Source organism: Thermobia domestica, chromosome 3 (genome assembly GCF_964235325.1).
Source record: "Thermobia domestica chromosome 3, izTheDome1.hap1.1, whole genome shotgun sequence".
In the NCBI taxonomy this organism is placed as follows: domain Eukaryota; kingdom Metazoa; phylum Arthropoda; class Insecta; order Zygentoma; family Lepismatidae; genus Thermobia; species Thermobia domestica.
Genome location: NC_137456.1, coordinates 244,010,523 through 244,026,740, shown reverse-complemented (window position 1 = coordinate 244,026,740; position 16,218 = coordinate 244,010,523). Strand labels below are relative to the sequence as shown.

Here is a 16,218-nt window from a genome sequence, read left to right as displayed (position 1 = left end):
CATTGATTTTTTCTTCTGGAAGAGCAGCTTCTTTTTTTGCCTCAGCAATTACCTTTGCTTTTTTAGCTTCCAATTCCAGTGTTTCTCGCGTTACACGTTTTCTCTCTCTCTTTCCCTTTTTTTTTTTTTTCCTTTTCACTCAAATCCTTCGCCTTTTTCTTCAAATGTTCAGTATATCGAGCATGTGTATTTCTGGCCGCATGTATCATATCTTCGCTGATTTTAATTGACTCCAATCCACCTAATGCACTCACCATCATACAATTGTCTCATGGCAATAAGGCTCTCCTGTTTGATTCTCAAAAATGCATTCAGAATTCACAGAAAATCTTCTCTCTACTTATGCATTTCCGTGTGACAGTATCAAAATACATTGTATAAAATCATTGAGTTCTTGTACACTGTCCTCACTGAATACGCTAAGTTTAACATAAAATGCATCCAGACGCTTCTCCTTTCTTTTAAACGTTTTGCAGTGATTAATAGATTCAGGTGACGAAAATACCTTCCGATATTGCCCCATAATTTTACCTGCTTTGCTTCCCGTAAACCATCGTTTAGCTACCATCTCCTCCAAAGATAATGTCAAACGCTTCTCCGCTAGTGTCAGGTTGTGACCAAAAGCACAGGATCGAGACACGAAATAGCTCGAGTAAGTTCGTATTTCAATGGTGACCTATCCATTATTTTACTAATCATCGCTGCGATAGCTTCTCTGCACGTTCGTCGCAGTGTTAACGTGTCTAGATCCGTTATTTCCTTGATTCCACGCATGGCATCCCTAATTGCAAAGCCTATGTCCACATCTTTAGCAGGAAGAAGATTGTTTGGATCTGATATCTATTTTTTGAATAGATGCACCTGCTGTATTAAGAACATCACCCTTCACTATTTTTTCCATTAATCTTTGTACGAGAGAAGTGAGCTCTTCATGCAAAAACCGTTCCATGGGTTGGTCTATTTGAAATTCGGTCAGAAATGGTTCCACCATTGAAGCAATAGTTGAGAAAAATGCTAATTTTGGTGCTAGCATTTTGTCGTGAATTTTTTTCTCTACAACTAAGAACGTTGTCGAGCTAAGTGTTTTCTTGTCCTTCTTGACACACGCAATATATTTTTTTAAAATGAGGTACATCATTAATAAGGCTCGAGATGCAACGTCACTGTAAAATAATAACTACTGCTAACTTATCTGGTGGTTAAAGATATCAGGAGATTGCAGAACCAGACCTACTACTAAACAAGCAATCATAACTGCCAACTAGACAATCTCATTCCCGCCATTTACTGCTCGCATTCATCTTTACATTGCTATTCATTTTAAACAGAAATAACACTAAAGAATGTATCAAAGAAACAATTCGTGCTATGAAATACTTAAAGTTGAATTATAGTTAAATAATTATCCATATTTTTTTCTTAAAAGACCAAGGCCAAAATAAAAGACCGCACACATGATTGTTGACTACAACATAACGCTCTTTCAGGTTTCAAACCCCCCCCCCCTCCCTTCCCTTTGACGCATCACTACTCTATTCTTTTTTCTAAATACAAAAATAACATGGTCGATAAGCGAACCTCAACATAGGATTCAAGCGATCGCCTGTTTTACGGTCGCCACGTTCACTTGCGATTCATCATTGATGCTGAATTCGGACGCCCCAAACGGTGGATACCGACAGGATGACGCTAGATCCGACCCACAGGATCATGAATTCAGAAGCGCCGAGTGACTTATCGGTAGAAAACAATTGAGCTAAGCCTTTCGTTTTTAACTTTCGGCCTTCTTCGGCTGTTATCGTTGTGTTTCCCGGTTCTTTGGAGAAATTCACGGCTTATTCCCGTTTTTTTTCCAGGTTCATGAAATTCCCGGCTATTTCTCGGTTTTTCCCGGTAGGTGGACATCCTGCAACAGGAAGCCAACAGCTCCTTCATTTAATTAAGCAGTAGGAACGTACGTGAAAATGCAAAGTCTCGTGAGTGATGTCATTTCGGTTTGTAGTTGGAACCAAACATTGAAACGAACTTTGATACTCATTAGTAAGTTAGGAAACAATTATTCTTAGAAATTACACTAACGTTTTCCTGAGTGAAACCCTTAGACTTACTTTCAGTATCCGTACTGCAGAAATGAAAAGTTAATATCCTGATGTTTGGCCTCATGCTCAGCAACACAACTAGGCTAGTTGTCGCCCGGTGCAAAAACTCTCTTCCCCCCCCCCCCTCGACCAACCAAACCAAAATGCTTCCCGACTACACTTGATATTAGCATCACATAGTAATTCTCCTATTTCATTTTTTTCTTCAAGCGGTAAAGCTTAATTTCAAAACTTAATTTAAGCTTGTAATTTAGCTTGTAAGCACGATTTAATTTTTAGTATTTGCCAAATAATCTGGGAGTAGCATGCTTGACACACTCTTATAGTCTTATCATAACTGCAAATCACGAAGTTTTAGGAATTATATCGGGATGTGCATGTGTGTAGAATGAATCAACAGCTCGGGATGCGTTAGAACATTTAATAATGAGAGTCAAGCTGTTGTCTTGAGTGTTATACTCGGACATTTTGCAAGTCTCATAAATCGAAATAAGTTAAATGAAAACAAAATCTGGAACTAAAATTTAACTTTGTGGGCTCTCTTGACTGTAAAGGTTTTTACAATGTCCTCAAAAGAGTTTTGAAGCTAACTTATGCTCTATGAATATGGTCCTAAGGTGAGTCCTTGTTGCCCTGTTAAGTTTCTGAAGTAATTTTATTGGTCTTTAGTTTTCTAAAACTCCTTTTCTTGCCTTATATTGAAAATAAATATTTGCCCAGTTTTGCATCCTCTTCAATCAGGCACCCGGGGCAATACTACAGGAGATGAACGATAAATATCTAGACTGGGAATACTATGAGATAAGTCTATACATAGCGTGTGTGTCAATTAAAACACACATTATTCTAAAAGGTTCGAACTCTTTTTGTCACTGTAGCACAACGAGAATCCATTTCCCCATATAAATAAATACAGTTAACGTAAAAACTGTGGAGTAAGTAGTAAACTATTTTATCAATGGGTCATAGACTAATTTTTTTCTATATTAAAGCAAAAGCAAATTAAATAGAAAACCATTTAGAATAATCAAATTTATTCCTCACACAATATCTTTTATCTGCGTTGTACTTCAGCATTCATCTAGTTATAATTGTACATTCATCATAAATGTGTGCAAAATGTTGAAATCACCTACACGAACAATATATATATACTTTTCTTTTAAAATATCTTGCTTATTTTTGTACAGTAGTTATCGCTATATTTTTCCTCTTGCTTGTTAAATGATCTGCTGAAATTTGTCACACTGAATTCATTCACGTAAGAAAATATATTCATTACAGAACAAATATTAATTAAATTCGAAAATGGACATCTGTTAACACAGAGAGATATTGAAAAGAAGTACATATAGAAAGTTGAAGAACATGAAAGAAAGCATACGGAATTCAGAAACTAAGTTCAACCAGTGGCATACAGAAAGAATCAGAAAATAACAGAAATTCTGTAATAAGACCAGTTTCGAGAATGTAGACAGACAACCTGAAGATTGTCAGAGTACACAATCAACGAAACAGGGAACTTAAGAACGATAGGATAACAGAAAAAGAGAAAAAATTTGGCACTAGAAGAATTGAGAGAACATGCAATAAAACCTGCATTTAAAGTGCGAGTTACAATAACAAAGAATAAATAACATAATACAAACTATCAACTGAACATAAGTTAGACTCACAGAAAAAAAAAAATTACTGACAGAATTACCCCCATTCCAGATTAATTTTTTTCTACATTAACATATAAAATTATTTTAAAAACTGGGGAACTGTTCATACACACACACGCACGCATACACACATACCACATTAAGTCAATGAATATAATGTTACTATCAATGACGTAAGAAATGAAAACTTGAGATCTGAGGTGCTGTAATGTCAACAGAAACTGCCGGCACCTCTGTATCTCATTTATCTCTAGTGTGTTTTCAAATCTTCCTGTCGCTGTTACAACTCACTGCATTCTAGAAAATAACTTCTCAAAACATTTTTTGCTTCTTTTTCTTCTTTTCTTTCAAAATTGAATAATATTCACCCACACTCTACTAACAAAAAATAACCTCCCTTCCTTATAAAAATTATTTAAAAGACTAGCATACATATAATTCACCTCTTTATATATTCTACTTATTATTATGAAATTATTTACTAGAAAACAGAAATGTCCTTTTTTTAAAAAACGCAGGGAAAAGAAACATATAAAATACCCTCTCGACCTTTATAATATATAAATATATAATGTCTGGTTTTACATTACGTATAACAAAGGTATTTAAAGAGAAGAAAGGAAAAGAAAACCTTCCAGCATAAATCAAGTTCAACAACTCAATTTTGTCGAGACGTGCTTGGAAAGTCCTTCATGCAGTTTTAAACTCTTTTTAATAGTTAATTGTGAACGAGTACGAAGAATATAGAACAACATCAAACGATATGCATACTCTAAAATTGCAACCACTTCCAACTTGAAACTTTATATAACTTAAAAAAACATTTTTAATGAAAATACAATGAGTGAAAAAGTGAGTGATTGAGCCGGGAATCGAACTCGGGTCCGCCTTATTGTGCCGGCGCGCTACTCAGTTCGATCTCTTCAAACACTCTCATCCTTCACTCTTGCAGGTGATCATACTTTTACGTTGAACTGGACTGGCAAGTTCCTTATTTCAATTATGATTTTCTGCCATCCTGATTAATGTCACGTTAAATACACAGGAAAATCTATATGCTACGTAAATGACTTAAGTAACTACTTGTGAGGGAGGTCGATTACGTTCGAGTTCTACCCAGTGTAGAAACGAGAGCAAAGATATTATATATATATATATATATATATATATATATATATATATATATATATATATATATATATATATATATATATATATATAATCGAGGCAGCTTCTGAGAGAAGTTTACTAAGTCATTTTAAGTAAAAGTTTATGTTAAGTTATTTATATAATTTCAAAAAAACTGTAAAACAAATAGCAGAGTAAAATTTAGAAAGTGCAGCACCTTAGGAAGCATCTTGAAGCAGAATGGTACCGAGTTTTGGAAATATCTGCAGAACTCATGATCATGTTTTCTCATCTCAATACAATCATGATTTATTCATCAACTGCAAATATAATCTAAGGAAATCTTAACCGCTTACTCGGTCATGCTTTCTAATCTCTAGAATGTGCTGTACTTCAAATTTTAATTCTGCCTTTTGTTTTATAATTATTTCAAGAAATACAATAAATTATAGGAATAACATATTAGCTGCACGAAAAGTTCAACCAGTCTACCTTTTTTTTACAATACGAACGCCAAGAAGTTTGCTAACAATGAAATCGGCGAATAGATTATGTGGAAGGCTAATGGTAAATTATTAAAGCTTAAAACTGTTCAAGGACTCTTCCAAAACACGTAAGAACTAAAGTACTGCCTTTCAGTGAAAGATGGCGAAAACAAAATAATTTAACACAAAAACTACAGCAGAATTATTTTAAACAACAATCCTCCTGATGACAAATTTTATTAAATATATAGCAAGAAAGAATTTTACAATCCACTGATTTACAATTCCTGCACACAACTGGTGACGCTGGGTAGAAACAAAGTGTGACAATTAAATGATGAAAAAAATGAAATACTGTGATCTTATGTACAACTACTTGCATATAACATTTCCTCTGAACATATTTCTTGATTCTTGTACCCCACCAAGCAAAGTTTGGTTTATATACAAACTGTCACGAAACTTACAAATAGGCATTCTATGCCAGCATTAGCCACATTAAGAATGTATTAGGTCTGTTCTGTAACAGTCAACGAAGTGATAACATCACATACCATCAACTACTCTCCTCATGTCGGGAAATAGATCTACATAAAAAAAATAAAGATACTTCGATCGGGATTGCATACATACGCTAAAGAGAGATTATTACACTGAATCTGTCAACTTTACACATATTTAAATGTTCACATTTTAACTTTTCCTCCAGAATCCTTTTTTCTTGCGTAACGGAACTTCTTCACATAAGCTTCCACTAACGCACGTATTTTGATAGGATTTATTTCTCCTGACTTGTTGTGACATATCTGTGAAGCAGAAATTAAAATCATAATTATGAATATGAATATGAAAAGATAACAGAGTAAAACCTTACTAAATAAATGCCATACACTACAGAAATACACACATATCTCGTAAAGAGAGGGAGGGAGAAATAATTTAAGCTCAAACAACATGGATAATTTTTACGGAACTTTCATGGAAAACTATTTTGTTATCAGGAGGCTATAATGAAAAGTAATGTCTTCTATTTGTTTCCTAGGACGTAAACACGTATTTGATAGCGAGTGCAATTATATTGAATTAATAACGTTTTTCTATAGATGTGTTGTTGTTTTCAAACTGGTTACTGCTGAGAATCAAGAACTATAACAAGAAATGATCGAATTTCTTACAGCAGGTGTGTCTCTCACTGACATGCCTCGGAGAAAGACGGTTGTTTGCAGGGAGAACTGTGTGAACATCAGTACGGTATGACATTGGGCTGTTTGTATTTGTACAGAGAAAACAACGGAAACGAACCTTGAGTTGGTCAACAAACAACGAAATGGGTGACCACGTACTGCAACGAATGAACCGTTTGCAAGTTCCTATAATTCCGCCTTTTAGGCTAAAGGAGACAGTGAGAATGAATAAGATGAATAAAATGAAATATGAAAGGAAATTACATAATACCTATGCCCTCAGCGGGATACAAACCACTAGTAAGACAAGTCATGCGATCGCTAGCCTAATGTCTTACACCATTCGACATGTCAGCCGACTGGGTGCTCGCAAGAAGAAACTATTGTAGTATGTGTTATACCATTTGATCATGTCAGCCGACACGACGCCAGCAAGAAACCATTTGTAGTACGTCTTGAATGAGTAATTTCCAACTGAATGCTTTGTAATCTCACACTTTGCTTCACCGAAGAAACCATATGTCGCATGTTTTGAATTAGTTATTTCCAATTAAACATTGTAATATGTCTTGAATTAATCATTCCCAACTGAATGCTTTGTGATGTCTCACTTTGCTTCTCGAAAGAAATCATTTGTAGTATGTCTTGAATCAGTAATTTCCAACTGACCATTTGTAGTGTTTTGAATAAGTCATTTCCAACTGACCATTTGTAGTATGTTTTGAATGAGTCATTTCCAACTGACCATTGTACTATGTTTTGAATGTGTCATTTCCAACTGAATGCTTTGTGATCTCACACTTTGCCTTTCGGAAGAAACGAATTGTAGTATGTCTTGAATTAGTCATTCCCAACTGAATGTTCTGTGATGTCCCACTTTGCTTCTCGAAAGAAATCATTTGTAGTATGCCTTGAATCAGTAATTTCCAACTGACCATTTGTAGTATGTCTTGAATGAGTCATTTCCAACTGACTATTGTACTATGTTTTGAATGAGTCATTTCCAACTGAGATGTCACACTTTACTTCTCGCCTTCTCAGTTTGAGCGGAAGGAACTGACAGGTAACCTGAAGCTGATTGAAGACAGTGGTGACAGGCCATCAAGAGCATCGATACGTTAGTCGATAATTCTGCATACGTATTTCTCGTAGATTCATGACTATGCGTTCCCTGCCAACACCTACTTTCCTACACACTCCTCAGGCATGTAGCCAGGATTTCGTAATAGGGAAGTCCGTGACATGAAATACTGTGGTCATCACACCAGGGAATCGATCATTCTAAACTATTTTACTGGCAACATATATTGGTTCGTTTAGCCAGGATTTTGTAATGAGGGGAGGGGGCCTGACATGAAATACTGTAGTTACACACCAGGGGTTCGATCAATCTAAACTATTTTACTGGCAACATACCCATATTAGTTTGTTAGGACAATAAAATGAGGATATGTTAATATTTTAATAAACTATAAAGAAATTTCGAGTAAAAGAATATTTAATTGTAGTCCATAGGATTAGCATGGAGCTAAATGGAATTCTGAACGGTCCGTTCTAATAATATCAAATTTTCGATTGAGCCCCTTCGTTTCATCCACACAAAGTTCCTCGTAAGAAAGAGTAACCAAACGTTTGCTGTAGTTTTATATTTTTAACGCTGATTCTTCTTTTTCTCGTTTCTTTTTGTTTCATCCTTCCTTCATTTTTCATTTATGGTTTCGAAGGGGAGGGTCCGGACCCTCCGGACCCACCCCTTGGTTACGGGCCTGACTCCTCTCTCCTCCCTTCCTCGTATTTCTCTGAGTTTCTCAGATTATAAAACCGTGCTACGTCATACATCGAAGATTTCGAAATGAATGTCTTAAATTCCTCGACGATGTCTGCCGACATGATGCTAGCCGGTAGCAACCTGCACATATCTAAAAGGAAGATGTATTTGAGTTTAACGTCCCGTTCAGCAGCGAGGCTATATGAGACGTTGACCTACTGATTAACATGGAATTCGAACCACATGAGCTCCTTTCCGGGAATCGAACCTAAGTCTCCCATGCCAAAAGCGCGAACGCTAACCGCTTAGCCACGAAGGAGCTCATCTAAAAGGAAGAAAAGGATTGTTCGACGTACTAATGAGAAATTCCTCAGTTCGTGCGTTCAACACGTCCTGTCACATAAACTGGAAAAGGAACAACTTGCATTTAATAAAAATAAATTTAAGCTCGTAATGAATAATTTAAATTAATCACTTGTCTAAGGTATTTAATGTCTAGAGTAATTACTTAATATACTGACATTCAATACCTAATTCTATGGGTTCTGCTTTAGCTTCAGGTTCATATCAAAGATATAAAACCACAACAATAGTAACTTCCTCTTAATAGCATTTTATTCAAGAAATTGAGCATCTATTAGAGATGATTCTTTAAACTGAATATTCGAGAGTTCTTAAACTAGGTACTCTCATCTCTAAATTCTCTAAGATATCCCCTACATTACATAAAGGACCTGTGAAAGATAGAACGGTTAGCTCTCATTAAGGGCGCCCTCTATCCTCCTTAATTTTCTAAAGGATTTCAATTCACTCATTATAATCCTGGCCTAATCCTATTCAATGAGTCCCTCATATTGGGAGAAGCAATTTTAAAGAAAATCGATCTAGGCATTAATCACGATAGGTTGCGTCAGGTAAAAGGTTTCGCTTTATATAGCGAGGATCTTTATATACATCCAATGGGTGAGGTAAACATAAACCAATTCTCCCTTATATACGAAACAGATTTAAAAACGACAAGCTATCCATAGTCTCCTAAATAAGACTATTTAAGGGGAATTGAACCCAGTACATTGAGTTCGAGATCTAAATAACCCACTTGGTTTCTCACTAATGGAACCAGAGAAAGCTTATATACTTTATCTCTCTTACAATCTCCGTCCTAGGCCGAATACTGCTTAGGATACTTAATTTGGTATATCTAATACATCTAAAAGTAAGAAGTTCCTGTATCTTAGTGCAATATCCACATAAACATGAAGAAGAAGAAAAAAAGGAGGAACTATTCCTATCGTATTTGCACTTACTACATGCAAAGTACAGAATAAAAATAAGTTTCCCTACTTCCTCTTCATCTACCATCAAGTCTCTTCACCTATAGTGTTCGAGCGTTGAGCTAACACTACGACTTCACGACTGAAAATCAAGTACTTTTACTTAGTCGGCCAGTCCACAAGGACTATATCTTAACGATTCCAACATTGTCCTATTATGAGAGAAAGCTCCCGTTCGGCTCAGTCAGCCGATCGTCTTATTCGATTACATCTTGAAGTCTTCTTTACTTGGAAAAAACTTACGTTTATATAGGAAAGCTATTCATCGAAGAAAAAGAATGTCATATCTTAAACTACGTAGAAAACACGAGCGGTGAAGAGGATGGCTCTCTCACCAACAAGAGGAAGCGTTCTCTGATACTTTAAACATACTGTTATACCCAGAACAGGGTTGCTATCTAACTATTCTTTTATCTGACAGGAAGATTTTTGTAAAGTAACTGCTGAAGTTCGAAATAATATAAATATACATAATGAATACAATCAAATACAGTTACATACAAATAATAATAATAATAATAATAATAATAATAATAATAATAATAATAATAATAAATCACATGAGCTTTCAGATCTGGATTTTTCAACCAAAGAACAATAACTTCTGATTCTAAAAATCAACAGCAATATTTAGATAACAATATATAAATTAAAGAAACATTATTTAACTATAAAAACCAGCAAGACTCAAAAGTGTCACTTGCAAACCATATTACTAGGAATTTACAAGACGCAATAATTATGATGATTACTTTGATTTTTTTTTTAATATAGCTATAATCAAAAGAAAAGCATACCTTAGGGACGGACCGGCGAAGAATTTCCTTATAATCATCTTTTGTAATGTGCTTTTTGGTATAATGTGGTTTCAGAGCTAGCTTCACTTCTTCCACTACACGTTCCTGTCGATTCAACTTCTTTAGGAACTAAAGGGGAAAACAAATGAAATATTAGAAATAAAAAATTCTCTTTAAGTTTCTTCCTAAGTTCAACCTCACTTTTCAAATTTTATTGAATATCTTCAGGAAAGGCAATGAACTTATCAAAAATATGGAAAATGATTTAGGTAATTCAGGGTATCACATAAATGTGTCACGATACTTTGAGAACAGATTCCTCACATCAAAATAAGAAAAACAAATCATATCGACCTGTGCTCAAAAGTGCAGTTTCGTAGTTACAGGATGCCTAAAACGTGAACGAATGAACTTCAAAGGTCTGTAGTTCCACTACTATCCCTTTCGGGATCCTGGGTTTTTGGGGTATATTTTAGACTTTCAGTCAAGCAGCTACTGCATCGGCACTATTTATCCTAGGATCATGGTTCATATACCTCATTCCCTTCAGAATAAAGCTGGCTTTCAAATGGTACCACTTGCATACCCATATCATATACCACAAGAGGGAAAATTGATGTCAAAGGGAAAATTTCGGAGGGAATTTTTTTCTCACACTTTGGGCTTCTCTGGAGCGGCCCTGTGTGAACGTAGAGATCTCAATAAAATCTGATAAATAGTACTTGGTATACTGAATGTGTGTGCCAAATTTCAAGTTTTTATCTTGATTACTAAGGGCGGGAGAAATTTTATCAAGAATTCCCACAATGCCCCAAATTACCGCAAAAGATCATGATCTTAGGTATAAAAAAAAAAAAAAATCCTGAGGCATCCCTAATTACCCTAGTCATGTTTCGCCCACTATTTTCTTCAGAATAGAACTGCCTTTCAGACGGTATGACTCACGTGTCTCCATCATGTATCTAAGGCGGGAAAATCCCGAAGAAAGGGATTTTTTGGTAAAAATATTTCTTTTTTTCTCTTTGCCCCTCTGGATCCCCCCTGTTTTAACGCAGAAATCTGAAAAAAAAAAATCTGGTAAATACTACTCGGTGGACTGAATGTTTGTGCAAAATTTCAATCTTCTACGTGCATCACCTCCTATGTCTGGACGCAGGAAGGTTTGAAACCATATGTAAAGTCTTCTACAATGCCTCTGGACTTGAAAAACAAAAACCGGACGAAAAAGCTCAAATAGAAGAGTTATAACGCAATGTAACATCAAACACCCGTATGGTACAAATTGTACCATAGGATCCCCAAAGGGCTATAGGACCGATCGTAGTCGGTCAAGACTTCACTGAGGAAGAAGTATGTGATCTATCCAAATATCCATGTTTCAGAACCTTCAGTACTTGCACAATCATTTTCAGAGAGGCTATTTGGGAGTACTTAATCACTCTCCACCTACCTCTCTAAAAATTGGTGTGCAAGTACTAGAGCATTCTTACAGATGGATATTTGGATAGCTCACATATCAGTTCCCGACTACGGTAGGTCCCATAGCGGTGGAGCTATGAACTTTCGAAGTTTACTTGTTTCATGTTTCCAGCAGCCTGTAACTCCGAAAGTATCTGCTTTTGAGCACAGGTTCATATGAACTTTTTTCCCTTATTTTGATATGCGGAATTTGTTCCCAAAATATTGTGACACATTTTTTGTAACACCCTGTAATCAGAAATTTGAGTGTGCAGCTTATTACAACATAATTGTTGGGCATTCAAATTCAGACACTATACGAAACGTCTTGAATACAATTAGTTCATAGAACAGCGTTTTATCGATGTTTTCTGGCTTACTTTCCATATTTTTTGTGTTTTTCATTGTCTTTAAATTATTCATTAAAGTTCAAAAACAGTTTGGGTGTGCTTAGCGACCGTTAACGCACACCATTGTGCAAGAGTTGTAGTCCAATGGTACCAGAGCTTCTGTACTAAAATAGTATTGCTACAAGATAACCTCCTACCCAGTCATTGAGAATTTTTGAAATGTAATTCTTGGAAGAATAAGTAATAACAAACGGTAGTTTAGATTTCTGGACAGTATGTTTATGATGTAGTCTCCTAACAAAGTAATGCCTACAAAAATTTCCCCGCTCCGATAACGGAAAATATCACCCTTAGAAATATTTGTAATAGTGAACTCAGCACTTCATTTTGGATAGTATGCATCTAATCTTTTCATTAAGTAGTAAGAATTTTGATGTCTTCGGAATTTTATTGATAATAAAATTACATACTTTGATTCACTCTGAGAATTTTACCATACAACCGGGTCCAAACAGTTTTGATACATCAGGTATTGATACGTATTAACTTTCGCACCCTTTAATTACTGTCTATAGTTTTAGGTTAACTGAATTGAAGTGTTGCATCCCTTTTAGTACCAAGGCAATATGAGACGTGGACCTACAGATTAAAGTGGGAAACGAACCGCGAGATCCAACCAGAAATCAAACCGTAGCCGAGTCCGCTAACCATATAGCTTGGGAAAGAGATGGAGTGACACAAATTTAAATCTTTCATGTGCTTAAAGAATAATGTTGCAACGTTAACAAGGTTTTGAAAATCAGTTTCATAACAGTGAAAAGTCCTACGAGATGCACATCAAAACTACATGTCGTTTTGCTCTAAAGATTTTCTTTCTTTCTTCTATTTCAGGAAAGCAAATGCGGCGTCGGAGACCTCCATCCTTCGTCTCTAAGCAGTGAAGGTTTTGCTTACCAGGTTGCAGCAAATGGGTAACACTGGCTGAACGACTAAGACGTTTCTGATACAGCCCGGGGACTTGAATTTTCGCTTGAAGAGCAACGAGTGATTGTGCAATTTTTCACCGTAGCTGGTTGTGCAACCGATATTCATCGCCAATTTAAGTGTGTGTGTGGTGAGAGTGCTTATACAGAAAACAGTGTTACGAAGTGGGTGCATGAGTTCGAAGCAGGACAGGCGTGTGTGAAAGATAAATTAAGGTCTGGATGTCCAAGGACGTCATCAACTGACGCTAACATTACCCGTGTTAAAAATTTAATCATGGAAGATATGCACGAGACTTGTGATACACTTGGACTAATAACGGGAACAGTAGAACTGGGTCTAATTAATGAACTGGGCCTAAGGAGAATTCCTTCTCGATGGATTTCACGAATGTTTAATGACGATCAAAACGAGGCATAGGATTCGATCACGTGTTGTAAATTTGACATGCTTCAGAAAAGAGGAATGCAATTTCTTGAAAATGTTGTCACAATGGATAAACAGAGATTCCATTAAACTCAAAAACAAAACAAAACAAAAAAAGTCAATGTAATTGAAACACACAAATTCACTACCCCACCCCCCCACCCACCCACACAAAAGGTGACATTCAATGAGAAGATGTTGTACCCTATCTTCTGGGATTCCCAGGGACTGATATTGCTCCACCATGTTTCGAAAGGTCATACAATTACAAACGAGTATTTTCGTACACTTTTGGATACATACTTTTATATATATTTTATTTTTACCAAAATTGACTGAGAAACGACCACAAATGGAAAATGGCAATTTCATCTTCCACATGGACAATGCACCGCAACACCGTGCTAATATTGCGACCTCATTCTTGAAGACCGTTTTTTTGCCAGTATATCATTTCTGAGAAGTGCTATTTTCCAGTATCTGAAACATACCACTAAAGATGACTATGTCACATGCTACAAAAAATGACGGAGCGATGGCAACTGCGTATATCATTAAAGAGGAATAGTTTGCTACACAGGTTAGTTCCTTGTACTTCCTTGTTCTCGGAAATTATGAAACGGCACTTGCTTTTGGTGTGTATCTTGTATTTCCCAATCAAAGAATAATGTGTTATCACGTAAGTTCTACAAATAATACAAATGTCGAAAACACTGTAAACGTAGAATCACGCCTAAGTAACGAAAGAAAATAGTTCGTTATCTTCTTCACACTACATCATTCCACCATTTACTTAAGAAATTCAGATGGAAGATAGATCAAGCTCTATATCTGAATTTACAATAAAAATTATCTTCCTTATCTACAGAATAAGTACACAAATTAATAAAATAAGTCTGATTTTGCCGAAATAAACAACATTATGACTGTGGTACTGTTACAATACTGATTGAAATAAAAGGCAACTTGTGTTGCTTTGCAAACACGGAAAGAAGAGCCACGATGCCAAAACTTCTCAATTAACGTTCAAAAACAGATGTCAGACAGAATTATACTTATGAACGAAACTAGAATAAAATGTTTTGTACTTAATATTTGTTCTCAACAACCTGTACTTTATTCTCTCTTTCTCTCACTCCACTTTGGTCTCTGTATCTACCAAAGCTACGCACGCTAACCATTTGCCCACACGAAAGTACTATTACGGTATATAACAGAAGCACTTCCTCCTGCCATCTCAATCTATCGACACTACTTCCTCACATTCTCCAGAACGTACAGGTCATTGCATTTTTGCTTAACATTAGGAAAAGAGATTTTCCCGGGATCCCTCTTGACAGAATTCTGTAGCCATACTGAATATGTTTAATTTGCAACTTTACGTGTTTGAGGCAATCCAACAAAAATGCCAAATTTTAATTTCATTAAATTTCTCTTAACATTCTAAAATGCATGTAATCATTAAAAAAAAAAATACGTTGCCAACACATTTAATGTACTCTGCAATAAAGAAAATTAGCATGCATATAATAGGTATTATATACAGAAAGCAAGTGAAGCTCTTGTTCTTTCAGCAAGCCATGAAAGAAACTAATAATCTTTAGCAAAGCATTAGCTAAAATAAGCAGTAAACATATTCACATTTTAGACAAATTATTAAGGATATAAGCATCGCTGTAAGGCAAAAATATTTCCAACTACAGAAACTAAGCACTGTGATATCACACACACATACAAACATATGAATACAAGTTATCCTTTACATTAACAATAAACATCACTAAATTCTGTTTATTAAACTCATTTAACACGGAAGGCACGGTGGCTCAATGGCAGAGCGCTCATCTCTGGTGTGGAGTCTCTGGTTCCACCCTAAGCCATGTAAATTTGTGGTGAACAACATCGTGTCCATGGGCTTTTTCGAGGTTCTAGTTTCTTCTTACTAATTCTTTCATTACCATTTACTCATTCCCACCAGTGAGTCAAATTCGTTCGTTATTCACTGCTACTTACGCGTACCAGACAGACAGCGTGCATTAAGAATCACCTGATGTCAATAGGACGGGAAAGGGATGGCAACCACGAAGGCTGTGCTACAGAATCATATTAACGACACACAGAGTAAGCAGTTGTATTGAATTTAGAACTCACACCATACTACTATGACATTACTCGGGAAAATAGTAAAATGCTGTGGCTGCTGGTGGAGAAATCTGTTGTGGGAGAGAAAGAAAGAGCAAACAAAAGAAAGAACGACATAAAAACTGTTTCGATATTTCATGTTTAGGAGCACGAAGCTCTCTTGGGAGAAAGTTATTTTCCACTACGCCCAAGGCGGGCAATCAAGTGCTACCGACAAAGACCTTTTGGGGTGGTATCTGTGATGAAGAGTGCCAGTATATACCAACTGGCGATGAGAGTACGAAATATTACAATTCATCGTAGTGTGATACCTTCATCAACTGGGTTTCTCCTCGCGACAGCACGAAGAGGTTTCCCAAGATTAAAGTGCAGCAGGCAGAAAGCGTCAACCTTTGT

The 16,218-nt window shown here is 36.0% G+C and overlaps 1 protein-coding gene across 1 annotated transcript in view; it reads right to left on the bottom strand.

Moving 5' to 3' along the window:
• Positions 1–5,581: 5,581 nt before the first annotated feature.
• Positions 5,582–16,218, bottom strand: part of LOC145682178 (uncharacterized) — an 86,073-nt gene continuing 75,436 nt past the window's right edge. The window contains exons 12-13 of the mRNA XM_081753765.1: positions 10,463–10,591; positions 5,582–6,185 (exon numbers count right to left, since the gene is read on the bottom strand). Coding sequence (XP_081609891.1) covers positions 6,066–6,185; positions 10,463–10,591 — 249 coding nt within the window. The 3' untranslated portion in view covers positions 5,582–6,065. The remainder of the gene's footprint in view (positions 6,186–10,462; positions 10,592–16,218) is intronic.